This window comes from Tyto alba, unplaced genomic scaffold (assembly GCF_018691265.1).
Source record: "Tyto alba isolate M040663 unplaced genomic scaffold, T.alba_DEE_v4.0 Super-Scaffold_22, whole genome shotgun sequence".
Taxonomy (NCBI): domain Eukaryota; kingdom Metazoa; phylum Chordata; class Aves; order Strigiformes; family Tytonidae; genus Tyto; species Tyto alba.
In genome coordinates, this window is record NW_024881296.1 from 7,038,941 (window position 1) to 7,066,886 (window position 27,946).

Here is a 27,946-nt window from a genome sequence, read left to right on the forward strand (position 1 = left end):
TAAGCAAGGAGTGCTTATCTTCATTTCTCTTGTTTCTGTCTTTTCCTGTTCAATACTCAGTATGGGTGGAACAATTTTTAAACTTTGGCAGAATAAGATGGGAAGGGTTTTTAAAGGTTTTTTTGTGCCACTTTGCACATGGTGTGTTCTTTGCATTTTCATGTGAATGCTGTGTGAGTAGGCAGCATCCATTCTTAAAGCATACCATATTAAACCTGAGCACTGAGCAGAAAAGTTGCAAGCAGAAAAGTTACTAGATACACAGAGTTATATTTTTAAGGCTGTGAAACAACATGCGAGATATTGACATGCAGAGTTTTATTCTGAAACATAAATATTTTAATTCCAAAGCAATTTAAAAAATATCACCTGCTTTTCTTTTAATGAATTTACAAATTCTAGTCTATATCCAAAGCTCACTTTCACATTGAAAATACTACCCTACTAGTTTAGTATTTGTAGCTGTATATCTGAGGATGTAAGACTTTGTGTGTCAATCTCTAAGCTCCAGAGTGAGCTGTAATACATAGGATACTGTAGATAGATTGTACATTAATTGAAATGTATACGCTATAAAGTTTGTTAAAATACAGCTTTCAATTATGTAGTCTTTTAGAAAGGTGCTACAAACATACATCTTATAGGAGATGTTAATTTTCATAATTATCTTAAATATTTTTATATTTTCCTCATCTATCCATAGCAATCTTCACTCTGATCAATGTAAATACATTAAAATGAATACTGCTGAACAGGCAACACAGAGGTTCTTAAAACCGAATATAAACCAAATACATTATTTACAATCGCATTTCATCTTAACCATAAAGCTAGTGATACAATATTGTACTTTTATTACATGGTATAGTCAAGAAAAAAGAAATTTTGCTTCAGATGTATCTACTTCTATTAAATAAAAAGGTCAAAACAGTAATTTTCCTCAAATATTTCAGAAGGAAATTTCCATCTAGTTATTCCAGTGATTCCAACTATAATATTTATGAGGAATATTTTATCAGGAAAACACCAAACACAAAAATAAATGAAGGAAAAAATGCACACATACAAGTGGGAAGATAAATTACAGTTTAAGAAAATGGCATGTTGCCATTGTCCTGATACCAATGAAAAAGAATACCAAAGTCCATATGAATTAAAAATTTCTAACATAAAAATCCAAAAGCGGTAGCCTGTTACAGAGTATTCTACTGCACGAGGCAACAATTAGAGCATATCATATTCTTTGAAGAAAGTTAGTTTAAAGAAAAATAAAAATCAAGAACAGGAAAATGAAGGTTTGTAATCCTCTGTCAAAAATTAGGAGTCCCACAAAGCAAAAACAGTGCAGAAGAGGTAGAAATCCTTTTTACTGTGGAATTTATCTTGTTCTACAACTTAGATGCAAGATGCAGTATTATTACCACTGGAAGAGGTTTGACAAACCTCTGGAGAAGTATCTTTCTCAATACCCACTCTTAGTATGCAAAAGTAGTTGTCATATGAAATGGAAAATGTAATATACAAATATATTCTCCCCATACATCTGTACTAAGATTTTATGTTCAGTTCCTTACAAACATACATAAAATCCTACATCTGAGGTTACCTCGGGTTGCAAATACACTGGCAACTCATCAGAGCAGTCTCTGAACTTTTGTGTATGACCCGGGAATTATAAGAATCATATTTATGCAGGTACAAATGCTTTATACATCCCTGTTGTGGCAAATAGGCAGAATGCCTTATTTGAAAGGCTGGCTAGCCAGCTTTTGGTTCTAGACCAGTAGGCAGGCCCTAAGGGACAGCCCTTGCTTTTGTGTGATCAGCCTACAGAGGTGATTGTGAAGCCTGTCAGGAAGATGTCTGTTCCCAGTGTGACTCTGCTGGCTTTCCAAATTAAAGTGTAGGAGTGATACATTCACCAGTAGTCATCCTTCATTATGCATTGTCTTTGTGGGAACCTCAGTTCACCTTAGGGTGGATCCTATTCGGTCCTGCATAAGACCTGACAGAGCAACTCAACGGCAGAAAGCCTGACAGTGTAGAGATTTGAATACTGATAGCTCTGAAAACGCAAGTGCTCATGCTGATGGCTGAAATTATAAGTGGAATAACTGAACAGGCATGAGTATGCCAGCACAGAATAATTCATTTTCAAGATATAAATTATGTGTGCAATGAAGGGGGAAGGGGGCGGAGGGGGGAAGAAGGGGGGAAAAAAAAAAAAAAAAGCTCTAATGATATGGGCCTCTTTGTGCTTTTGAATTTCAGAGAATATTGTTTGTATTTCAGGAGTGATCTGGGTGAGATTAATTATTTCTGGCCTCCTGTATTTGCATTTCCTCCCTGCTCCTCTTACTTTGCTGTTAACTCCACTTTCCCTCTGTATGACTGCTGTGTTAGCAGCTGCAGGCTGCCTGCTGTATTCCTTTTTGATTTGTGCAAAGGTGGCAAGTTATGCCTGAGCATGCTCACCTCTGCGAGTCCAGGAGGATATGCCTATCTCATAGGCCACTATCTTCATTGCCCACAAGATTGGTTTTGAAGCCACTCAGGCTTACCCCCTTATTTTCTTTGAGGAAACAATGTAGGTGTTCTCTTTCAGTTTTAAAGATTATCTTATTTGCTGTACTCCTTTTGGCACAAAATCATTGACCTTGTGGTTTCTGGTCCTTTCAGTTATTTCACTCTCTTCTCACACTTAGGAATTTTCTTTATTTTTATTATTGATACATAAAAGTATAAAGCATTTTGAAAAGTCCTTATTTTCACCAAAATTATACAGTCAGTTCAGTTTCCATCATAGCTCCTCAAATTGACTGTCATCAGTCCCACATACCTCTGTATTCAAAGAGAAACTAATTATACAGAAGTAAGAAAGATTCACCTGCCTTAACCTTTTCTACTTCCAAGACAAGTATCCTGCTTCAGTTGGAACTGCTACTTTTATGTAGAGACTGTAGATCATGAAAAATATCTGCTAAGTACTCCTCACTTACAGTGCTCAAACTAGACATGTCATTTAACAAGTAGATTACTAAAAAAGATGTTGTAGCTGAAGGAATACATCAAGTCACATGCAGGCATAAATCCCACTGTCTGCTTCCTTCTTCTTTCCTGCAATCACCAATTCTATCTCTACGGTCCTCTTAAATAACAGCTTCTGCCTGCTGAACCCTTCCTTTCTTCAGTATTACCTAGGGTTGCCCAAAGTCTCCCTTCAAAGATGCCAGCCTGCTAGTACACTATCTCATGGACATAAACTCACATAAGTGAGACGTAACAGACGTGTTCCCAATAACTACTTTTTCCTTCCCTTTTGTTATTGAAAACAGTCTCATAGTATTCTGGATTATTCACTGTGAGAGAGTCTGTAACAGACAATATATGTACTCCTTCAGTTGCATGAATTATTTAATCAACGGCCTTTATTTGCTTACTGAAAAACTGATTTCCAAATTGTTCACGATGTACATCATCAATACACAGCGATGCTCTTCCATTTTAATACTGCTTATCAGTGAGGTTAGTTTTGGATTAAAGCTAACACTGGTAGTAAACCAGTTTTAAAATAGACTTTAATCTAATAACATTGTTGCAGATATATCAGCTGCTTTTCTGACAGCCTTTTCCCTGTTGCATGTATAATCTGAGAACTTTCAGAATTTGTTAAGTGTGTCATTGCAAAATACTCCTTTCCTTATGACCCCTTTCACTGCAAGTGTCCTGCACCTTGTTCCTTCCCTCACAGCACAGGAATCTCATGCCAATGTATTACTTTGAGCAGCTTTCCTTTCCCTATCTTTTTGTGTTTCATAATAGGAATGGACCATGGTGCCTGCGATGTCAGTCAGACTGCCTCTGTGTGTCATGCTGGGTTTCTGACTTGTGCTAGTACACTAGCTCTGTATCAGCAGTTCTCATTGTTTTCATTCTTTCCCTGCTGGTTCAGCTGTCATGAATTTGCAAGACAGAGATAGATTTGTACCTGCAACCATGTATGGCATGCTAGAGTCACTCAACGTGAACAGCACTGTTTCAGGGAATCTTTAATGTCCTTAAGGTAAAATTCCAGAGTTCTCAGCTACACGAGTTCTGCTTTCCGGTTTAAGTTAAAAAAAAGATAAAATGAAATAACTCTTTCTGCATTTGTGTACAATCAACAGCACTCAACTATCAAAGCTTGCATTTCAGGCTTTACTGAAAGCAACTCTTCTTTCACTTCACTCCCCCAGTGATAAAATAACAAAAAAAATCTTATAGCTTCATTTTCTCATCTCCTTCCCACAGTCAACATCACACATAGTTGAAGTTTCTGTTTCCGTATTTGCATGGCCATTCAGTTTGATAATTCTGATTTCACAGTAAACTGAAACCCTTCAGATCACCTATTAAGCTTTTGTTTTGGTGACTGCCTTGCTTACCTATTAATCACACTCTTTTCCTTGCTAAAGGGATCTCACGAGACTTGGTGTTGCGACAATATTTCATGTAATAGCATGCAAGAACATATCTTTCTAAAACGAAATCCAGCCAAACCCACACTATTTCCACTGATTTCTATAAACATTAAATATCAGTAAAATTAAAATGTTTTAAGATCACAAACATATGTATTTTACACAGACATTACTGTGACAGCTAAGAATCCTAGTATCTAAAACTACAACCTCGAGCTAAAATTATACATGAAAAAGAAACCGCTGCTATGGAATGTAAATACCTGCTATGCAGCAATTACGAAAAACTTCCTAGCAAGAGCCAAAGTTAGTTTCTTACATGGAGATACTGACTAATCTTATTTTGAAAACAAAGGTCAGCAAGACATGATGTGTTTGTTTTCAGTGTAATTACAGGTAAACAATTAAATCTTCCTTGAAACAGACATCATAAAAGATCCTATACCACTGGCATTGAAAGGTGCTTTTATAATACAAAACCAGAAGCAGAAAATAAGAGGTTCTATATGAAAATAGCATGAACTGCCATGGATATCAACAATTAGCTTAATTTTGACTAACAGGATACTGGTTTCATGTTTTCCCATGTGAAGCTACTTTCTGTATCTAAGAAGCATCAAGAATGGAGAATAAGGTGTTTAAGACAGAACTAATACACAAAACACTAAAATTTCATTGCTTGGAGGAGCAGTATACAGCTTGAATGTACACTGCCTTGTGTTACTCTTCAGAATAAAAGCACGCTGAGGGTTTCAATCCATTGCATATTTACCTTTACAAGAAATTACTCTAAAAACACAGGCCTATCATAGTAAAGGGCAAAAATATAATCAGGATGCCTGATTATATACATAGCTCCTTCACAGACTATGAAATCTACTGAATTAGTCTCAAATAAAACAAAATGGGTCTTCATTCTCTATCAGTAAAAGCAAAGGAACTTTTTATAGTAAATTTATGGTAAAGAGTTTCACTCCGATAGAATAATATTTTTCAAATAACAAAATGTACACCAAGCATGCATTCCCATCTGAAGCAGGAATTTAGCACTTGTTTGCGATACCAGTGTAAAATTAACCAGTGGTTAGTGACCCAAACTCACTTTCATAGCTGAGGCTACTATAACTGGAAAAGGATTTTGTATATAAGGCTTACTTAAGAAAGTTATCAAAGGACTGCTAGTTCCTGAAGACATGATGAATGACAGAGCCCTTTTTATTACTCTTTCCTTTAAGTCATCTGTCTACATTCTCTCTGGGCACGCGCCGACAAAAGTCCTTAATGCTTTCAGGAAATCTACCCACAGAGTCCACAATTGCTTTATGATTTTTTTAAATTGCATTCAGCTGTGATGCAATATTAAAGTAGCTAACTAAAAGTGCCTTTTTTTTTTTTTTTCCCCTAGATTGGGTGTCCCCTATAGGTCAGCCTAAAATAATTGAGAAGTAAAGAGATTTAGCATTTTTTAAAAAACTATTCACTCTTATTGAATATATAAATATGGATATGTAGCCTAAAGGTATGTATCTGGCTGTGAAGATTTGGGCTGTGGTATATAAGCATATATATTTTTCATAATTTCCTTTTTCCCCCTCCCCTCCCAAAATTACTACAAACTTTATAGTTCAACACTCCATATTGGTATTATTGCAAGATAAGCATATAATAAAGATCATGCTCATGAAGACCTCACAAGTAAAGAGACACTTTCATAAAATAGTTTAACACCTCAGACTACTCTTTTTCTGCCATTAAAAAGGAAGTGTTATTTTCAAAGGGTTTAATAACATGTTAAAAAAGTATCAACAAACTCAGTTTTGAAATTGGAGATGGCAACAACTATTGTGCACTCACTTCCTTTTAAGATGTTATGAAAAGGATCATCTAAACAGAAGCTGTCCTGTTTAGCTATTCCTTTAAATATATTTGTGAATATTTCATCAATTTGAATGCACACAAAAAATAAACAAAAATATTAAAATACAACAGGCCAGCTTGGCTTAATTAAGTCACTACTGGAAAATATAAATGGTAACAAGAATCTTCTTTGGAGAAATGTTTGTTGCTTATCACTGGTCTCATGAAAAAATTCTGTGGGAAGTAAAAGCAAATTCTATCTCCAAACATGATAAATCTGAATTGATCACTAAGGTAAACAAACATGCACTGCTGACCAAATACACTTTTACTAAGATATCTAGAACACTGATTTGTCATTTCATAACTTTACCTTAAATGTAAAATCTCATTTAATATTTGGTGATTTGTTTGAATTTATTACAAATATTCCAAACTCAGCAATGACAGAAACAACCACTTACTTCTCAGATTTCCCATTCCAGGAGTCAGGTTCATTCTGGGAGGCAATGTGCTGTGATATGGCGGAGTAGTGCTGAATAAGATATCATTTGGCAAGGCTTGGTCTAGCATTGAACTTCGAGAGCTAGCATATGAAGATCCTCTTCGATTGCTACATATACTCTCATCAGATAGGGTACGGTAAAGTGTCCTCCGTGGAGAAAGGTTTCCATAAAATGAAAACTAAACATCAAATTTGAAGATATAAGAACAAGTAGTACTGGTTAAATAATTAAATAAATAAAGTATTTATGGTTAAATAGAGTATTACTGGTTAAAATAATTCACACAACCATATCCCATCATTAGTTCTTGGGATTAATATTCTGGGAAGGCACTCTGGAATTCTTGTGCTAATACAGAAGATCAGAGATTTATTCCACCATATCAGATCTAACGGGGCCTCGAAAGAATTACTGAACTGGATTTTCATACTTCCTCTTGATATTTTGGAACATATGACCATGAATTTATTAGATACAGTATAGCTTTATTAATTCTGAAATGTTAAATGAAACCTCCATAGCCTTATGACAGCAGTGTTTTCCAAAAATATATGCCAACTCTGGCAACATTTATTCAAACTATACATAGAACTGTTTGATTTTAATTTGAAATGACTATGCTTTAATCTGAACATTCTGAACTGATACATGGTGTAATATAATTAATTGGACAATAAAAGTGACTTGTGACACTGCATCTCTCCAGATATCATGAAATAGGCTTAGAAAAGAAGATAACAGAGTTCAGTGAAAACTGTTTATGCATTTTAAAAAGTTACTTAAACCACAACTCAAATATCTACAGCAAAACAAGATGTTGCTGTATTGTAAAACTGGGCTGTTCCATTTCATAAGTCATTCGGCACTGCAAATCCAGTTATTCATCACATCTACAGATGTCAGTTATTGCCTTAATTATTTTAATTGGGTTGTCCTGCATATAACAATTTAATGTCCTGTCCTGTTTTCTTTGTAATTAAGTATGAGTTGCACACTCCCTATGCAGAATGTATGCTTAAGAGCAGTAGCTTTTTAAAACAGTGAATATAGCACAGAATTAAAGATATCTACATTGTTAGATTTCCGACAAAACTTGCTCACTGATGAATACTTCCAAAAGGAATACACAAAAACACTCAATCACGCCACAAGACACAGTCTTTACAAAATACTTAAATACACTTCATAGTGCTACTTCAGGAAAGCATCTATCTTGATGACAATACAGAACACACTCAATTGTTAGAATGCTTAACTGTGTCCCAGAGAAAATTGAGGGAGATATTCAGATTCTAATCTAGGAAAGCATCAAAATTCTACATCAGTTCTAGAGATTTGACTGAAACAGATATGGGCTGTGCAAATAAACATCGTCCAAAGCTTTAACACATGTGTAAAATAAGCATAACAATAGACATAAGCAGCATCCTTAAAAAAATATGGTATGCCTCTATAAGCAGTGGTTAAAGAATATCAAAAGACTCTAAGCCTAATTGGGCTTAGGGACCACATTGGGCAAAGGGTTAAAAGCTTTCATCTTCTGAATTGAAGAGTCTCTGATCCTATTTCCTGCACTCAAGATTCCCAGCAAGCATGCTGCTGCAATTCTTGGCTGTTACTCAAGTCTCAACCTTATACTCCATCTTCTGTCTATAAAGATTGTTCACTAGCTATCCAAACATGTTGAATGCTAATTGTGGGACCTTTACAGAGTTTCCTTTCAGGCTGTGACAAAAATGAAACATTACATAGAGGGCTCAATTATTCCCTGATCTATGAAGAAGGTAAACCAAAACCAAACGAAAAATGTAATTTGATTCTGTAGAATCTTACATATTCAGAAAATTCCTTCCTGGCTTTGCCATCAAAAACAACTGACTCACCTGTACCAAGATTACTACCCTCTATGAAGGCATAATCAAAGACTGGATACTGCCGAGTCCTACGGCTGGGGATCCCCTGGGACTCAGGGCCCACAGTCTCTCTCACTTAGTGAGCTTTTGTTTGGGTATCATGGTGGGGGGGAAAGGACAGCAGTAATTTATCTTAGAATGGCCACATCTCCTCACTCCTTGTTGTTTCTTATTTAGGTAGTCAGAAACATTGGTAGCTCTTGAAATCATCACAAAAAAAACAATTATTGTATCATTGTAAATCATAAAAACCTCTATGACATTATTCATGAGAATTGAAACACATGTAACGCATGTTTAACATACTGCATGTTAAAAAAATATATATGATCTGAATTTTAAATTTAACTCTGCACTTAGAGGATTCCCATGCGTTACTTTTGTTCAGACACAATGATTATGCTATTTAGCACATTGTATAAACACAGTGGTTTAAGAGAGCATTGAGTTAATATCAAAGTGTGAAAATTATCTCAAGTAATTTAATCGCTTTGTGCTTTATTCCACATTAAGCACAGAATTCAGAATCATGTATACTTTGGGGAGTAGTAAATTTTAAGTTCTCTATCCACGTTTTGTGAACTTTTACATATTACCAATTGTCTTCATACTATAAAGATCAGATATATGCTCTCCACCATCGCTGACAATTATGCCTTTTGAGCAGTTGCCACTGGTACCTAAATGAAATTCTGATTCAGACTTCAGACTTGTTGGTACTGAGTATCACAGAGAAGGGGAAAAGCAGGCTACTTTTATCCATGTGTCTTAATATCATATCAGGTGTGTAGGTTTAGGCATCTAACCTTGAAAACGTTACTTTTAATCTTTGAAATTATAATTAAGTAGCTCAACCTGCACCTGTCTGCTCAAGCTATGCAAAGACATATTTAAACAAATACCGTATTTCATACATAATAACAAAACTAGATATCATTTTTATATGGTGGGAAATTATATCTTGGCACTTATGGTCAGGATTAATAGCATCCCCATGGAATATACTTAGCTTATACAAAATGGTATTGCCTTCTCTATATCAATTTTGGGAATACCAGAAATTAATTTCTGAGGTAACTGTGTCTGAGATACACAAAGTTGAAGAAGGTAGCTAACCTTTCTTCTCCCCTCCTCCATAGAGAGGCTGTCTGGCAGCATCAACTTCAAAAAATCTTCTTTGGACAAGACTTGCTGGCTTTCAACAATGGCATTCCGCACAGAAGTTTGGAGTGGACTCGATGCAGACACAGCATCAATATCATCATACACTCTGTTGAGACAATTGGTGTTTTGAGCAAGAGAAGCAATTGTGCTCTTGGATTTGAAAGACTGCATTAATTTTCCATCACAAAGTAAAAATTGTTAGAATTCCATCCTGACACAGCACACTTACTTAGAACAATTTTCTGATCATTTTATATTTATGAAACTGTGTGTGGGTCCAAAATGAAATTCTTAAACCACTGAAAAATCAATTTTAGGAATTCTAAAGAACAAATTTAGAAAGCATAATGCTTGTTTCTCCTAGCTTGCATGTCTCTTTTTCACACACCACAGTTCTCTATTGTTAAAGATGTATTTATATCAGCATTTCCAATAATTCATCATAAAATAGTTTAACGTTTACTTCCTTAGCAAATAAGAAAATCAGTATTTTATAGTGTGGCATTGTATCCAGCTTCACGATCTGGCAAAATTACTATGGTCATCAATGGCAACGTTTGAAGTGTATTGGTAATGGATTATGCCATGTGGCAAGTATGTTTTATTATCAGCAATTTCATAAAGCTCTGTAGATAAATAAAACAGCTGTCTTCCTTAATTACCAGCATATAAAGATGTATTTACAGTCAACAAAATACTGTCAAATTGAATTATTATCTTTCAGTGTCCTTCCAGTGAGAGAGGAGAAAAGGAATTTTAACAGGTTTACTCTGGAAACACAATCAAAGGAACTAGAGATTCCCAATCACATGGAACATACATTTGAAGCCATTACTTACTGCCAAGTGCAGCATAATCAGTGACTCTGTCTTCAGCAGAGAGGAAACAAGCTTTGCTACGGTAAAGTGTAATTCTCAGTAAATTATATTCTACAGTGGCACAACATTCAGCAATTGACCTGATTTTCATCATCGTTGCTAATTAGAGATGTTATTTTATTTCAACATAATTATCCTCAGAGAGATGTTTCCTCTCTGTGATGTATATAAAATTTTCCTAGAAAGGAAGAGGTGAAGCAATGCTGTATGTCGTGAAAAAATCTGAAAATGTTTTCTGATATATGAAGTGCTGCCATATTCAATTAATATTTCTTAAATAGAACTAGCTCTTGAAGATACTTTTCTAAATTGCTGTGGTTTCAGTCTAAATACCATGGTTCATTATGCAATTTTGTTTTAAGGGTTCCATTCAAAATAAAGATAAATTGTTTCAGGAGTTCATCAACTTCAAAATGCAAAAATCTGTAGGAATCAGTGAAGTTACCACTACTTAGGTGCGATATTACTACGACTGAACAATTTAAGCAATTAAAACATTGGGGAGGAAAAAAATGAAATCAGTACAATAACACTTAGAAACACAAATAACCAAGACAGGAAGGTAGTAACATCACCTACTTTTGAAAATTAGGGACTTAAGAGTTTAACTTCAGGCTTATATTTCATAGCATATATATTCTAGCTTATATTTAAAAATATTAATCTTGTCGTAAATATGCACATACATGCAATATGAGATATTAGATGAAAATAACGCATTCCCATTAAACAAAGAGTAATCCCATAGTAAACATTTGAAAATCAGGTACTGAATGTCGCCTTGTCAATTTATCGAGATATATAGGGCTGACTATGATTTATTGAGAGAGAGAACTGAACAGCTTACACACAAAAAGAAAGGAGGTTATGAGAAGATGATTTTGAAGATAACAGGAATTTGAAGTTTAGTTTTAAACAGCAGATTCAAACACTACTTATTACTGCTGCAGTACCGAGAAAGTATCATCTCGATCTATATTTGAGATACTGCAACCTTTCCTTTGAGTGCAAGCCTTTTTCCTCCACCTAAAAAGAACACATTTCTCATGAGCTATTCCTGTGTTAAGCTGTACATGTAGCTGGTCGTTAGAACTGCTCTGAATAGCTATGTCTAAATGTCACTTGCTAGAAAAATACATGGTTTTACTGAAGCCTGCACACTTTGTAGAGTCTTGTGAAGAGAGGGTCAGATTATCCACAGTTAATCTTTGTCTTGAGGGGTCCTAACCACCAGTTTGTACCTGTTCATTAAAAATAAAGTCAGAAAAAGATATCAAAGAACCACTAACATACCCCCAACTGGCACTAATTTTTAAAAACTATCTACCATAGATCACTTATATGTTTAGGGTCATCTCTCTAATCTGTAATGTATTAGGCAATGTAATAGGCAACAAGGTAGTAAGGTTTAATACAGAAACATCAGGAAGTAAGCTTTTTTCAACTAACTAAAGTTCCTCAAGATTTGCAGAAAAGGTCTTTAAGACCTTAATAAAATTGTACCTTCCCAACTGTCTCCTAGAGGTTCAAAATGGGTATTCAGAATGTCTGATATAGCCATACATTTTTGCCTACACACACGTTCAAAAACTTTTGTCAGCTTGCTTTATTTGACACAAGGAAAAAAGATGCAGCTGAATATAACAGAGGAGGAAACAGCATTCTGTGCAGTCTTTTCTTCTTTTTTTGGATGCACCTTTGATACATAAAGGTACAGAAAAATTCCCAAACATTTGAAAGCAAAATGGAATTTTTAGTTTTCCTATTCTATTTTAGAATTTATTTTCATTACTCTTCTTTCCCCAAAAAAATTAAAACAGAGTTCTTACTCGTGGCATTCAGAAACTTCAGATTCTTCAGGTGTAGGACTTCCTTCTGATTTTTTCCATCCAATGACATATTTACTCACTGCTCCTTGTCTGTGGTATGGTTTTGAAACTGACCCAGAAATCTGTTGACTACTGTTCTGTGACACTATATAGACTTTAGAGGTATCTAGAGAGCCACTCTTTTTAGAGCAATGTGTTGATGGGCTTCCTGAATGATGTGACCCACTGAAAAGGTAAAGAAAACACACAAAAGAGAAAATGAAATTTGCTATACAACGACAAATCAAAACTTTTTGCCTGGTATGAAGCTATAATTCTTAAGTTTTTCTCACAGCTAAAATCAAGATAGCAATATTGGTACAGTAATTCTGTACATAGCAGCAGCACATACACTAAAGCTCTTTGAGAACACAACTGCGATGAGTTGCTAAACCAAGTAATGTATATAATTCAACTTGCTGAAATGCCAATGCAAACTGATTTGAACTAAAATTAAAAGACTAAGTTCAAAACACATATCAAATTTGTGTGTGCAATTTTAAGTAAATATGTACACACACATTCTAAATGGTATAATTCCATTTACATTAAGAACTATATAGGGAATTACTCAAATATTTCTCTAATTATAAAACTTATGTGCTTTTCCAGTTCATGTTAATTTTGCCAGTTCACACCATTTTAAACTGTGTCCTTCATTCAGTATCACTGAGAATTTCATATTAACAGAAGTAAATTTCAGTTCAACAAAAACAGTCCTCTGGATAATTTTAATAGGCTCTTTTATTATGAATAATAGCACTACTAGGCACTAATGAAACCTTTTACTAAAGACTCTCAAAATTATTTAAAATTAACTAAAGCAAACACTTCCTTGAAGAATAAATTTCTTCTTTTCATCTTGGAGGTGAAGTAAGCAAAGCATTCAGAAACTAACTGCCTCCCCTAAAATCAGAGGCTGGAACCTGAAGCAGCACCTCATAACTTTTATTGTTGGTTTATGAATATCAAATACAGTGCCACCTTTTAATCCAATCCCAAAAGCACTGGATTCATTCAGGGAGGACCAGATGTTGCTGAAAGTGTAACAGACACAGCTACTTTGGTGTCCATGCAGAGTCAAATACAAGAAATGCTCATGCATAGATGTCATTAGATCAAATCAAAATGCCTACTGGGGAAGAAAATTGAATCAATAAAGCAATGGATTAATAATTTTGATCACGGTTAGTCTGTGCATTTAAGCTTAAACCCAATTTATTTTCTCTCCTGTCATCCCTCTTTCTCCCCCAAAAGTAGAAACAAGATTATGAGGTTTTGGGAGAAGAATATAATGCAAGTGATTTTAAAAGCTTTTTTGCTTGCTGTCCTTGCAAATATGCAAATAAATTATGTAAAGATGTGGTGAAGAAAATAATTCGGTTATGAAAAATTGAAATCTAAAGATGAAGCAAACATTGAAGCACAATGTGAAATGCATATCAGATCAATAGCAAGGACATTATCCAGAGGATTAGGATATTTGTAAGTATTTGTAACTAAATTTAAGAAAAATTGAGCATCCAACCTTGTTCTGTAGGTTTTAAATAAGGGAATAATTTTGAAGTGAAGAAATAAAATACCTGTAAAAGATTGGTTTTGGATATGCAATGGTTGGAACAAGCAGTATATTGTTTTTTAGGAGCCAAAAGATGAAGCTAAGCTGTTTCAGCTACAGTAACATGAAGGTATTTGATAATTCACGTGCATAATTAATATCAAATAGGACAGATAAAACCATTAATAACAGAGATGTGAGACATAATGTTGTGCATATCTCAAGTCAGTCGTCAGTCTTGTAGTTTGAGATACTGCTTTCCGCAGAAGGTATAATTCCATAAATCTTACTTGGATACTATAGTATTAACTTTTTCAGGGGGTTCTTTATCCCATGATGTTAGAGAATCAGGCCAGTATCTTTCAACCAACCAACATCTTTGCTATGCATCTATTCAGTAAACAGAATATAATTTTAATAAAGAAATATTGCAATTATAGATCAATGACATTTTATCAGTCTGTGTGCTTGCTTCTTGAAGTTTTACACTGTTCAGCTACTATAGAACAAGTTTATTATTTAACATTCACAAAATAACTGAGAATTAATACCTCAGTAGTATTAGAATTTTATTGTTCTAGATTATGAAGAAATACAGACTCAGTGTCTGACCAGTTGGAAAATACATACAAGATTCAGCAGTAAATATCATACTCTTAAATGCTAACTCAAGTATCTTATGCCTATTTGAACATGTCAGTGTTGAAGCATCACAGTTATAAAATGAGGTATTTTTTAATAATGTATGCCTGTGGGTGTTGTATAGGTGATGCCAGCTTTTAAATCCAACTGCAAAATTATTTATCACTTGAATGTAATTTGAAGGATATGTAAGCAAAGTTTAAATAAAACAGTTGAGTCACATATCATAAATTTGACAATTTCCTATAGCAAAAGGATTTGGCACACAAATTAGAAGGTGCTCATTTGAAAACATTGCTATTGATGAAGTGGAATTGAGCAATCCTAATGTGAGTCATTACTTCAGCAATAACTGCTACTTCGGAAATGCCTAGGTAAACTCACTCACGATCTAGATGCCTTTATTTTTTTTTTTTTAATTTAATTAATCCATAAAATGTTTATTCAGAAGTGAGCAGCAGATTACTTAATGGCTGCCTGGCACTTTAAATATGACAGCTGCTACACAGGTACTGAGAATACATATTCTAGCCATTAGAAATCTATTTCAGCTCATTCTGATGAAGTCCTACAAACACAGAGCATATCTCTAGTGCTTTAGAAGTCTCAATATACAAAATTAAATCTCAACACATACAAAGCAGAGTAAATCTGGAGCTTCTGCATTACTACACAGCTAGTGAAAGCTTAATGTAAAAGCAGCACTTACCTAGTTTTCACAAGTCTGCACAATAGCCTATAAGATCTATAACTTGTGAAGAAAAGTATCTAGAAGTCAGATAAGTATACAAGACTAATTCACTCATATCAAGCATATAGAGAAACAAGGATACAAGGTATTATTTTGTTATTTTCCTGTATTGATTGACATTGAAAACAAGAAAATCAGAAGGAATGAAGAACAAACAATTTCCTTCCATCCTGCACAGAGTAAAAACCTTAACACATAGACCAAAACTTCAACTTCAAAGTCACCATAAAATGGGAACTGGGAGATAAAGGCAACCAGCTGTAAAGGCGTTCTTTCAAAGTTTGCTTTACAACAGATGTACCATGCACACATTCCACTGGTAACAAAAAAAAAGAGCTGAAAATCAATCAGAAATTCAATCCAACAAACAAAATTGTAAAGCATACATCATAATAATGTAAATTAGGGGGAAATGGGATGCAATTCATTTTCACTATATGTAAAAATTGTCCACTACAATTATAGTTTCCCTCAGCATTAACGCCCACGTAATTTGCTGCACCGTACTACAAAAAAAAAAAAAAAAAAGTATGTAAAATAAGTTCTAGGTGCAAGCTTCACTTTTACTCAGGGATGTTTCCCAACTTTTAAAACCTGAACAATATGCACAAGGTCACATACAAAGTCTCCATAAGATCTGGGTGTAGGGCTAGCTATTGCTTTTTAGGCAGACTCATCAAAAATTGCCTGACAGTTGCTCATACAGGCATTTAAATACAAAAAAAAAAAAAAAAAAAAAAAAAAAATCAGTTAAGTGCACTTTGAGATAAAGGTAAACAGAAAAACAACAATGAAAAAGCATTCTCTCTATGTTAAACTATGATCCATAATCCCTAATTTGTAAAAAACACATACCTGGAATGAGAGGAGATTTCACTTAGGTCTCCCATACTGCCTTCAGCTGTGTGACTGGTAGAAATAGCAGAAGTATAGCTATGAACAGCATAGATTTTAGCAGGATCATCATCTGGCCCAGGAGTTTCAGAAGACTCAGTCCACTGCTCAGTACGACAGTGCACTCCAGACCTGCTGCCAGCAAGGTGCAAAGGAGCCAGAAGAGGAGTAGGCATGCAGGGAGCTGTATCAATTCCACTGTCAGTAGAAGCCCCCTTTATATATGTTAATCCAAGCAGCTCAGGATCCATCAGATCTCCAGAACCAAAGTGTTTTTCATCACTGTTGCTGGATGTATTACTGGATAGGGTGTTGCTGCTTGAGTGGCTTGAACAGCTTTTGTCTCCAATCTTAACAACAAGAAAAGAAACAAAAGACGACCCCCCCTCAAGTTAATAGTAAAATATTTATTTTCACATAAATCACTGAATTTGTGCCATTCAAAGACCTTTTTTTTTTTTTTTTTTTTTTACAGGATGCTATAATATAACTGCAAAATATGAAAAGAGCTAATTATACCATCAGTTTCTATGAAATGAATTGAACAGCTGGCTAGACACATTAAAGGTTGATGTCACTGCAAATAAAAAAGCTTTAGCTTCATCTTCTATGGCAAATCTTAAGATCACACTTGAATTTTCTGATTATAGGACTTGCTTAACATCCATAAAATTGCATTGCTAGGCAGTTAAAATAAGCATTTGTTAATGTTAGAAGCATTGGTAATTATTTGTTTAAACAAGTTCTACCACAAATCTGAAAAACACCAAAGACTGAATTATCGTTTTTTTCTCAGTGTGGGTGAAATATGAAACTTATTGGATCAAAACCAATGGGATGTGTGGCTTGTTAAATTGAAGCCAATTGCAATGTATGTGTACCAGATGAAAGTAACTTAAGTCATAGGGCCTTAACCTAAGCATGGCTATTGAAGTGGAATAATTATGTCAGGCATTTGTGTCAATAAAATTGGGGGGTTTTGTTGTTTTTTTCACAGAGATTTTATAGAGAGTTGGATTAATTTACCTATGTGACAGAGTAGCCAGAATAAGGGCAGATGGAATTCTATTAGGGCAGATGGACTTCTATGAGGCAGAATCTAAGTGGGAAGGATTCCTAACTTTTTTACGAGACCCCTCTCCTAGAAGTTGCATAAAAACATAGCTGCTTCTCACATATTAAAGCAGTTAGACAAGGCAGCCTTTCCAAAAATGATACTTCTATTCCATATGGAAATTAACAAGCCTCAAAATTTGAGGAAATTATTTCAGAAAAAATAGGAGGAGTTACATTTGCATTCATTCTAACCTTTACAAGATGGCTGCCACCTTAAAAACAATGGAACAATTGATAAAAATACAACGAGCAGCTTTTCCAAGGAGAAGGACTTGGAAAAAGGTGTCTGGAGAAAAGGCATGTCACTTCTTACTGTAAATGTAAAATGTAACCAAAGTGGAAAGAAACGGGGGTGGGGAATAAACTCAAAGGCATAAAATTAGCCTCAGAAGACATATTATAGGTATGAACCTTCCCCAAGATTTCTTGTATATTGCTGAACATACATATTTAGGCATATTTCCTGAGCCTGCTGGAGGCAAAGAATCTGGACAACAGCTATTGATAGAGACATCTTGAACTGCTCAAAGCTCACTATGGCCATAGCTTAGGATAAATTTATGCATTTCCTTGTGCTAAGAGAAATTATTGTATGAAAGCTCAGCATGGCCCTAATTGTTACATGTTGTTAAAGACTGTGTCATGGATCAAGCTTTAAAAAAAATCCAACCCAAACAACAAAAACAAACCCCAAAGCCCAAAACAAACCCAAAACCATCAGAAACATGATATTTATTCCAGGAAAACAAAGAAACCTTGAAGATAGCCAGTGAAATTCCCCTCACCATCCTTCCCCCAAGTTAAAACTGATAAAAAGACAGCACAGATATTTTTTTCTAATGGTTAAATATTTTACAGAGTTCTTGTACATTTGCTGTAGCCCTCAGCATGAATTTCACTGGCTGGCAGAGAATCAGATGGTAAATTGAGCTGAACAAAAAGGGGATGCACAAGAGAACATTACAAGGTCCTTTACAAGGACCTTTTTTTTCTCTGTTTTACAGCATCTAACAACAAAATAGCCTCATTTTATTATCATTATAATAATGCTGGATCTTACTTTGTACAATATAGTTCTTAAATGCTTCACAGATTAAGCAAGCCAGTATAAATGAAGCTGTGAATACAGAGGTGAGTGTAGACTATACTAGTTTTATCTCCTCAGTGCCCCTGATGCAAGCTCTCTTGGAGTTCTTAGTTTATGAACACAGACTAAGCATACTCAATTCACCCCACATCTAGGTGAGAACAGTTTTTGTCTCCCAAAACACACAATGGTGTTCATAAATTGCTCAAATGTACTTTTAAGATGTATTCCTTTAAGTCCAGGGTGGGGGAGTGAGTTGGTTTGGGTTTAATTTTTTTTTTAGAGTTTTGAATGACATCCAAGTAAAAGACTTACATGTGAAAGTTTGTTTGGTGACTCCTTGCCACTGCCTTCTTTCTGTAAAGCCCGGTCTTTGTAGGAGCTCAAGACTTTGGTCGATGGTACATGCCACTTGGTTTCTGCCATAAATAATTGTGTTTTAATTTCTGAATGCTAAAAAGATGAGTATACTGTACAAAGAAAAAAGGCACATGGCTTAGCATCAGGTTTCAAACCTGTACCCTCTTTGGAATCAGAGACATGTACCTTCTCAGAATCTCCTAGGATCTAATTTTTCAATGAAAATTAAATGAAGTTCAACCTGCTTTCCATCATTCATGAGACTTTCCGAAGTTCAGGCATAGTTTGTTCCAAGTATTATCTAAATATCCCACATCATATTCTGTTACAGTCTGTAGCAGTCTGCTTTCACTGTCATATTACATGCTCTTTCTGTATCAAACCTCCGCATAAGAGGGTGGTTGTACTTCAACAGGCACCGCATTACAAAGAACATTCACTTTTAAGATACAGTGGATTTTATTACCAGAATGTCTATTTCCTTCCAAAGTTTCTTCTCGTTCTCTGCCTCCTTCACATTCCAGCGAGCCTGAACCTTGGTGGTGTTCATGAAGCAGAGGGGACTGGCACCTTTTAATGTAAGCAGAAAATTAAGCTGGTTTTTTTTTTTTTTTTTTTCTCCCTAGAAAACTAGTTACATGATGAACAACAACACTGTTTATTTTTCAAAGCAAATATTTTGTGATTCGTTTAAACAATCATCATCACTCCCACCAAGCAAGTATAATAACGTTTCCAAACACTGCATGGAAATATTTACATGCAATTTTTTCAACAGTATGCTGTTATATCTTAAGTGTGAACAGGCCACGAAGACACTGAACTTTAAGAAGAAATGCATTCTTAGGGCTATATATCCAAAGATTTTTGCAATGGAGAACTATGGTAATATATGCTTAACTGCTTTATGAACTAAGCCCCACAGAAAGTAACTGTAGTTTTTCAGGTTTTCACAGTCAGAACATGTAAGCTAGTACCAGGTCCATTGGTTTGTATTGTATTGCAAGTTAAATTATTTTACAAAGCAACACACTAAAACCAAGGTCGCTATTAGAAGTAACTGTGCTGGAAAAATGACACAAGATGCATTTTCACGTGTTTATTGTAGAAAAATTTGCTACAGTTTTACTTGAATTATTAGCATCTATTTAGCTGCCAGAATTTCAGTGAGTATCCTGAAATTCCTTGAGGAGTCTCCAAGATATTGCATATATATCTGCTACATGGAATATCTTGACAGTCCTGCCAAAGCAGTATTAAGCTTACAAGGAGTCAAGACGATGTTTTCAATATTCATATTTTTCCTGCAAAGTAGCTTCTGAAAGCCACGCGGCAAGTCTGGAATGCCTTTATATTATGCTATGTAGATACCTCCGTAGCTCAACATTTTATAACCGGAGTGCTTTTGACAGCTATATTTATATAACGAAGTGATAAATTTAAAGTAATTTAGAACAGATGTTTCACATAGTATTCTTATAACATGTACAGTATATCGGGGTGGCCTTTTATACACAGATAGCTAACCTCTGAAACTTCAGCACCAAGGGATTAACAGGGATATGAAGGAACCATCTATATACTGCAACTGCCTTTTAGGTAGAAGAGACTTCTGAAAGAGTGCTACTTTTTTGAGGAAAGATGCTAGAAAATGGATGCCACTGGAGCAAGAACAGTAGGAAATAAAACCTCTGAAGACCATAAAGATAATTTTTTTAAATCAAATACCCTTCCACTGAAGCAAAAGGAGCTATTACTATTTTATTCCAATTCTGAGTTACTAGCTGATTCTCGGCCTGTTGCTGGGAAAGCAAACCTAAGAAGTGTTTGTTATTTACCTGAATCGCAAAATAAAAATGTGGTCCTAAGGAGCTAAAGTAGTTTGGCTTTAAAATTGTATTGGCATACATGTTATGTTAAAGATCAGTAGACCTGTACATCTTAAAAATATACTAACAGTTTGCAAAAATAAATCTATGATACAGAACATCCGCATAAATTTTGCTTCAGAAAAAGATGCACGGGAGCTATAGCAAGATTAAAAAAAAAACAAAAAAACAAATCACCAGTACCCGTCATATCCCACTTGCTGTCTCCACTGGCTGCTCCCGCTGGGTCCTGGATCACTGGAGGAGGACTGGTTGCTCGGAGAACTTCTGTAATGTTGACTAGAGTCACTAACAGTGCACTGTGGTATTTGTGGGGTTTCAGATTTGAACTGGGCTGAGCTTCTTTTATGAAATACATTCATTCTTACAAATTATGAAGATGCAGTATGAACACTTAATTATATTCATTTTGGGAATTTACAGTTTTATCTTAGTTTCACAACACTTATACAGTCATTTTTAAAGTATATTATTAATTTCATCACTAATAAAATACATCCAACCAAATATATTAAAAAGGCACAAAGAGAGAAAGCCTAAGTGCCAAATCCTGTTTTCCTTATATCTAGATTTACTTCTGAACAAGTGGGATTACTCAGGAGTCAGAGCAGCTGGATTGGGTCTCTAAACTTATGTGTGAAAAGCTCTCATGATGGATCAGAAACGATTGTTAGTTGTTTTGCATGTATTCCAATTTTCAACATGGTAATTAAGAAGAAGTAATACCAGCATTTCTTTGATTTTATTGTCTTTGACATAGAAGAGCAATAACAAAACACTGTCATAAATAGTATTATTTTATACTTATTATTTAAACTTTTAAGCCTCATGTCTTAACAATGTCTCTAAACACTCTTCTTGGATTTCTGGACAGTTGAACGCTCAAATTTGGTTTTGATGACCCTCCTATCCTTTGCTTCTCTGCATATCAGTCCATAATTACAATACAGTATTTCCCTCAGTGACATTACCTTGAATTCCCCTTATTTCCTTTTTTTTTTTTTTTTTTTTTCTTAAGGCTATATGTAGAGATGAATGTATGTACTCAGGGAAAAGGTGAAAAAATGTAGTTTTGGATTTATGCACAACACTTTTACAAGGACATGACATTCAATAAACAACCCCAGCGTTCAGCTTGAAAATTTTAATGACATTAGCTGTTCTATTTTGTCTAACAGCCAAACACATACACAATTAGTAGATGGTGTAGTGCCTAATTTTTCAGCATGTGTCTCTGTGATAAGTATTGACAGGACTGAGTCTCTCTCAATCAAGTGAAATAGTCTATAGGGTACAGTGGAATTCAGTTTTATGTTCTTGCTTCTTACCACAAAGAACATTGCATTTCTTGCACAGCTTAAGTGAAACAGCATTAAGGAATGGGTAAGTTATGATCCCATGTGTTTCCAGCCTCCAGGCTGATGTTTAGGATATTGTCCTCAAAACTGGGACATTGGTTTGTACTACCCCAGGCTAAAGAATGTCTAGATCCCAAGTCTCTCATCTGCTGGACAAGTGTCTAGCCATTAGCCTACTAGACAAAAGGCGGCTACAAAAGGAGGATCACAGAAATCCAGTCAGTGAATGCCACATACAGTTCCTTTACAGAAGAGTTGCAGCTGCCTGCTCTCCAGACTGGATTCCAGCCTCCAGGTGAAAGAACATGCTCACCTACAAGTGCGACTCAAGGACAGAGACTTCTTGGTGTGAAAAAACAAAAGAGTGTGTCTAAGTGAAGTTTCACTCTTAGGCACTCACTATGAGCAGCTGTCACAGAATTAGGCATTTTGTAAAAACATGAGTAGAACTCAAGGATACCCATGTACTTCTTAGGGACTAATTAGAGGAAACTCCTTGATCAACAGAAAAACGTTTGGAGTGGCTTCTCAAAGCAGAACTCTTCTGTGGAACTGCACTAGAAGCGTAAGAGTTTAGTTCCCAGTTTTTAATTTCACCCCAGGGACCGGGCACTTAACTGTTACATGTCACAGTAGTTGAACTGTTGCTGCTTAAATCTTTAAGTACTATCTATCCCACATTACTGTTGTTTCTTCCTCTTTTTATCTCTAAAAACAACCATTCTATCACTGACTTCAATGTTGGCTCATTTTCAGATCAGCTGCTACAACTTTCCTGTTTTATCAACCTCCTTCTCCTTGCCTGCACTCTTCAATTTGTCTAAACTGATACTGGCTCCCTGACCGCCCCAAATCTCTTCACCATTTTTCTAGCCTGAGTATAAATTTTCACCCTTGCAGCACTATTTATAAGTACTAATCAAGCTTACTTCAAACTTCTTAGTTTTAAGCCCATCTCTCTGCCAATCTCTTCCCATGTGGAAAGACCTTGCCAATTAGGTACATTTCTTTTCATGTTTCAAGACCCACATGTCACAGTTCATCATTTTCCTCTCTTTTCATTACTTATACTCTGTACCATGTCTTCCCCAGAAGAGCACTTCTGCATGGCACTTGTTTTGTTTAAGTGATACAGGAATTTCTTCATGACAGGAGATAGCCGCTGTCTTTGCATTTTTTCACATGCTTCACTGAGTGTTAGAAAAAACGCAACTTATATTTGTGAAGTTTTTTGGAAATGAGTAGTATGTCAGAAAGCTTTCATTTTTTCCTCTGTATAGGCATACAGTATGCTTAATAAAGCTCCATAATCCCAAACTATTTCTAAACAGTTGATGCATTGTCTCCTTATGCTAGATGCTTCTGAGAATTTCAGTAAGAAGACATTAGGAAAAGCCTAAGTCCTATAATGGTATATACATGCTTACAGGAATGCACCTCTCCTTTTTTTGGGGGGGTGAGGAGGGGGCTAGGGAGGAAGGAGAATACAAATGGTCAAACAGTCATAACTGGGAGTCTGCCTTTCCCAGACCATGATATAGACATATTTTCAAGTATGTACTACTTTTACCTGTATATATTTCAAACAATGTAAAAAGTCACAAATTCTTCTCTACTGAATAAGACAGATACCGTAGCAATAGTGGTATTTCAGGATTTCATCCAGAATTTTTAAAAGCTACTTAAGACTAGTATTTTAGATTTTCATATCAATTAGATATTTTCAACATGAAGTGGTTTTTAACTTGGAAATTAGAAATACATTACCCCATAGAAAAAGGGCATAAGCAGGGATAATTGCAAACAATAAAGGAAAAAGAGTTCTGCTCAAGACATATGGTTTTCCTAAATAATTCAAAGGTCAAATGTATGTACAAATTTTTAACTTTAAAAATAAATTTTTATCTTAAGAAGAATTATGATTAAATTAGAACAGAGCTAACATTTAAGGATACCAGCCCATCATCTAAGAGGTGTTACATATTCAAATCACAAGCTCTGCTTTGTTTAATTAAAAGCAAAGCCAAGCATAAGGACTGGTAACAAGTTACAGACCCTTTTGAAATTATGCCAGTAACTCAGTAATGAGATTAAGTAATTCATTTTTAAAGGAATAAGTTCATTTTATTTACACTCATTATTTGTTTAAATAGGTTCCCAAAAGGTGGGGGACGGGACACTGTTTAGATCAAAAAGGCATAAGGCAGTTTCCCACTGATTTGATTCCCATTGATCTGGGACTAAAGGGAAAGGTTAGCTGTCCTCAGCAGTAGGATCCTCAGTACACCCCACTGCTATCACAAACAATAGAAGTCACTTGTTTCAAGCAGAGGGAACCGGGCTCAGTGAATTCTTTTAATACAGCCTCGGAATTAAAATTACTGTCGAAACTCAACAAAATAAGGTTTAAAAAATAAGCATACCAACATTCGAGAAAGCAGAAATACCTAACGTAAGGCACATTAGGAAAATGACGGGCATTAAACAGAGAGTGTATTACCTTGCGCCATCTGGCAGTTTTCTATCAAAGGAAGTGCTGCGAGGAATGGCTGTCTGAGCCTGCTGGAGAAGCTGCTGGCACTGCAGTCTGTCGGATGTTCCTAGGATTGGAGAGGCACGAGAGAGAGGCTGCCCAGCGGGAGTCGGCACCCGATGCCAAGTGGTATTCCTTCTGAAAGGGGTTTTATACTCACATGGGGTGCCTTCACTGTCAAGTTTGTATTCCACCATGGGTATACGACAAAGTTCTGAACAACCCCTGCGGGACAAATGAAAATGCTGATCAGTCTCACTGGAGGGAACAGAAAAAGAAACCTTGCATTCTACAGTCAGAAGTATAGGCATATGTTTCTTCCAGGTGCCCAAAGCTGTTCATATAGCACTGTACAGCCCTTCAAACATTTCAAAAATATGCCAACCAGGTAGGAAACGTTCAAAATAATGGAAAATCAAAATTTGCCCTCATGTGCTCAAATGATTTCAAACTCTCTCCTTGCCCTTCAAAAAGGAGAAAATACTAAGCTTTCATAACTTAATCTACAGCTTGAATTTTACATAATAAATCCCAGTAGAAACAAAGTATTCAAAAGTCAGAAAACATCAAGTTCTTCTATAACAGTTTTAGTTTGTTTAAACCTAATAAATACAAATAATGTCTTAATGTAAATATTTATACATACACCATTATAAAGCATATCTGTTGCTTTGCAGCAAACTAAATGTTTCTTAGTGGTATTAAGAACCTTCCTTTAGAATCCCACCTTGTCCCCACCAAATAACAGAGCGTATACACTGCAATGGAAATGATGACATGTCATCTAAATGTTTTTCTATTTGCTTTCAAAGTGTACTTTCTAATGTCTCTCTTCCTGGGGGTGTCTATGCCTGGAAGAGAAATGGGGAAGTGGAAGGAAGAGACAAATCAGAAAAAGTCTGGATTACAACCTCTGCTTGAAGCTTACAGTGTGGTTAAATACCAACAGTATTCCCAGAATGTGTAAATTCAGGTAAAAGTAGCAACAGTGTTCCCCAAAAGATCAGTCTGCCTGTGAGATATTTGCTGTACACTCGGGTTGGACTTAAATTGTGTTACTGTTTCAGAAATTAAACAGAACCTTCACACCCACTTTAAGCCAACACTATCATTGCAGATATTTTTTTATTCTCACATACCATCTCCATTATTTGTCTGATAGGCAGTGTGTACTAAATTAACATCTATAACTGAAGACAGGTCACTAGAATGCTCCAAAACAGAACTCATAATTCCTGGTTTTTTCAAGGTTATTCTTTGATCAGGAATATCAGAATTAAATGCACCAGTAAAATTTGACATGTGTAAACTCTGCTGACAAATCATAGATGGACAAGCTGGAAGCATGAGGGAATTTCACAATAATTACCTTCTAGTCTTAGCATTCCTATGGAGGTAAGACCACCCTGATAGTCTCCTCCCACAGAGAAGGAATGGAGCTACAGAGAAACCAATGTTATAAAATTATCAATTAATTTTAGAAGGTCAATTTGCTATATCTGTAGCCTTCCTTTCACCCTGAAAATGCCAGTTATCCAGTCCACCACATCAAACTACCTCAGTTCATGTATCTATTTTTTAAAGTTGTTTCACACTGCTGAAAATCACAAAACACACGTTGAGCTCTTAGAATGATGAATACCATGGAAAGGCCAAGTTAAGCGAATTGCATAGAATCGTGCAAACATTTCTACTGCTGAAGCATCCATAGAATACGTTTCTCCAGTGCAGTATTCAATTGCATATACCCTAAGACCATTCTTCTCTTCCTAAAATTCCCTGCCTCATTCACTGTCTGCAACAAATAAGACCAAGGTATCGGAGACAATAGCCTCCAGCAATGCAACCTTGATTCATTTCCAGAGCACGTCCATGTTACATGAACATAAACAGTTCTTAAAGAAAAAAACAACGTAAGATTGATTGTTCAATTAAAGACCTCCCTAAAGCTTTATATACAAAACAAACAGAACAAAGAATGCACAGATGACATAGCAAGGTTAATATTAGTTTAGTGCACTGCATAATTTTTCATGTGACCATATATATACAGTTTGTCATTATTTGACTGGGAAGTTGAACAATTATGTAGGCTACAATTCAATCACCCTTCTGCTGATTTCTTAGTGTTGTTTCACCCCCTTCTTCATTCCTATAGAGCTTAAGTGTTAGAAACAAAACATCCCCTCCCCACGTTTTATTATTAAGATATCGATTTCACAGTTTGTCTTGGTAATTGAGAAAGTGATAGCATGTAATTGTTATTGTATCCTTTATTAGATACTCCTTATAAAGTACTTTAAGTGCTGTAAAAATAGCCATGGGTTTTCAAGGCAAAAGGGATTGTTGCCACTATTCAGTTTGATTCAGCTCTCTAACTAAATAACTAAAGCATGATACAAAAATAGCTGAGAGCAATCTTTCCTGCAAAGAATAAGAATTTAAAATTTTGTAAAATTTTGTGTTTCTTTACATCTTGAAAATGTATTCTTCTGACAAATGAAAAAATTATTTGGGACATTGTGCCTGTAAAAAAAGGTTTACAAAACAACCGTATTTGAAATCACTAGAAAAATCTAACAACACTACTTTTAAATTCAAAATGGAGCCCAACATAACTGTTGTAACTGGACCCCCAGAAACTTCCGTGATTAAAATGGAACTACTTCATGTGGCTTCGTCACACAGACTTTTTAATTTTAATTTAGAAGTGCCAAAGCAATCAGTTCAACGTTTATATGAAAGATTATGCTTCACTGCTTCACGAGCACTGCCTAAAAGAACATACTGCAGTACACTGAGATATGTAAAGTCATAATTGTAGCTAACTCCTATACCAGAAACAAAGAGAATCAATTACTTCATGCCTGTGATCCAGTAAGGATCCCCATCCCCACCCTCCATCATGAGTCAAACTGCAAGTTATCGTGCATGAAAAAAACCCCACAAAATGAAATGTAATTTCCTATTAAATATTTAATTTGACCATTATCTAACTTCTATTTATAATATTGTTACTTATTCCACTGGATGAAGAACATACATTGGCACTGGTATTGAATGATAGCTTTTAATTAACTTTTTAATTTTAAAATTCTTAAAAAATTCACTT

The 27,946-nt window shown here is 35.3% G+C and overlaps 1 protein-coding gene across 11 annotated transcripts in view; it reads right to left on the bottom strand.

Annotated features, from left to right (window-relative positions):
* Nucleotides 1-27,946, bottom strand: part of SIPA1L2 (signal induced proliferation associated 1 like 2) — a 280,300-nt gene that overhangs the window by 11,639 nt on the left and 240,715 nt on the right. For all 11 annotated transcript variants that reach the window (XM_033009216.2, XM_033009207.2, XM_033009226.2 and 8 more), the window contains 8 exons: nt 24,802-25,059; nt 21,127-21,210; nt 19,521-19,624; nt 19,010-19,113; nt 16,453-16,841; nt 12,608-12,832; nt 9,853-10,006; nt 6,782-7,001 (listed from right to left, as the gene is read on the bottom strand). In XM_033009216.2, the coding sequence (XP_032865107.1) occupies nt 6,782-7,001; nt 9,853-10,006; nt 12,608-12,832; nt 16,453-16,841; nt 19,010-19,113; nt 19,521-19,624; nt 21,127-21,210; nt 24,802-25,059 (1,538 nt within the window). The remainder of the gene's footprint in view (nt 1-6,781; nt 7,002-9,852; nt 10,007-12,607; nt 12,833-16,452; nt 16,842-19,009; nt 19,114-19,520; nt 19,625-21,126; nt 21,211-24,801; nt 25,060-27,946) is intronic.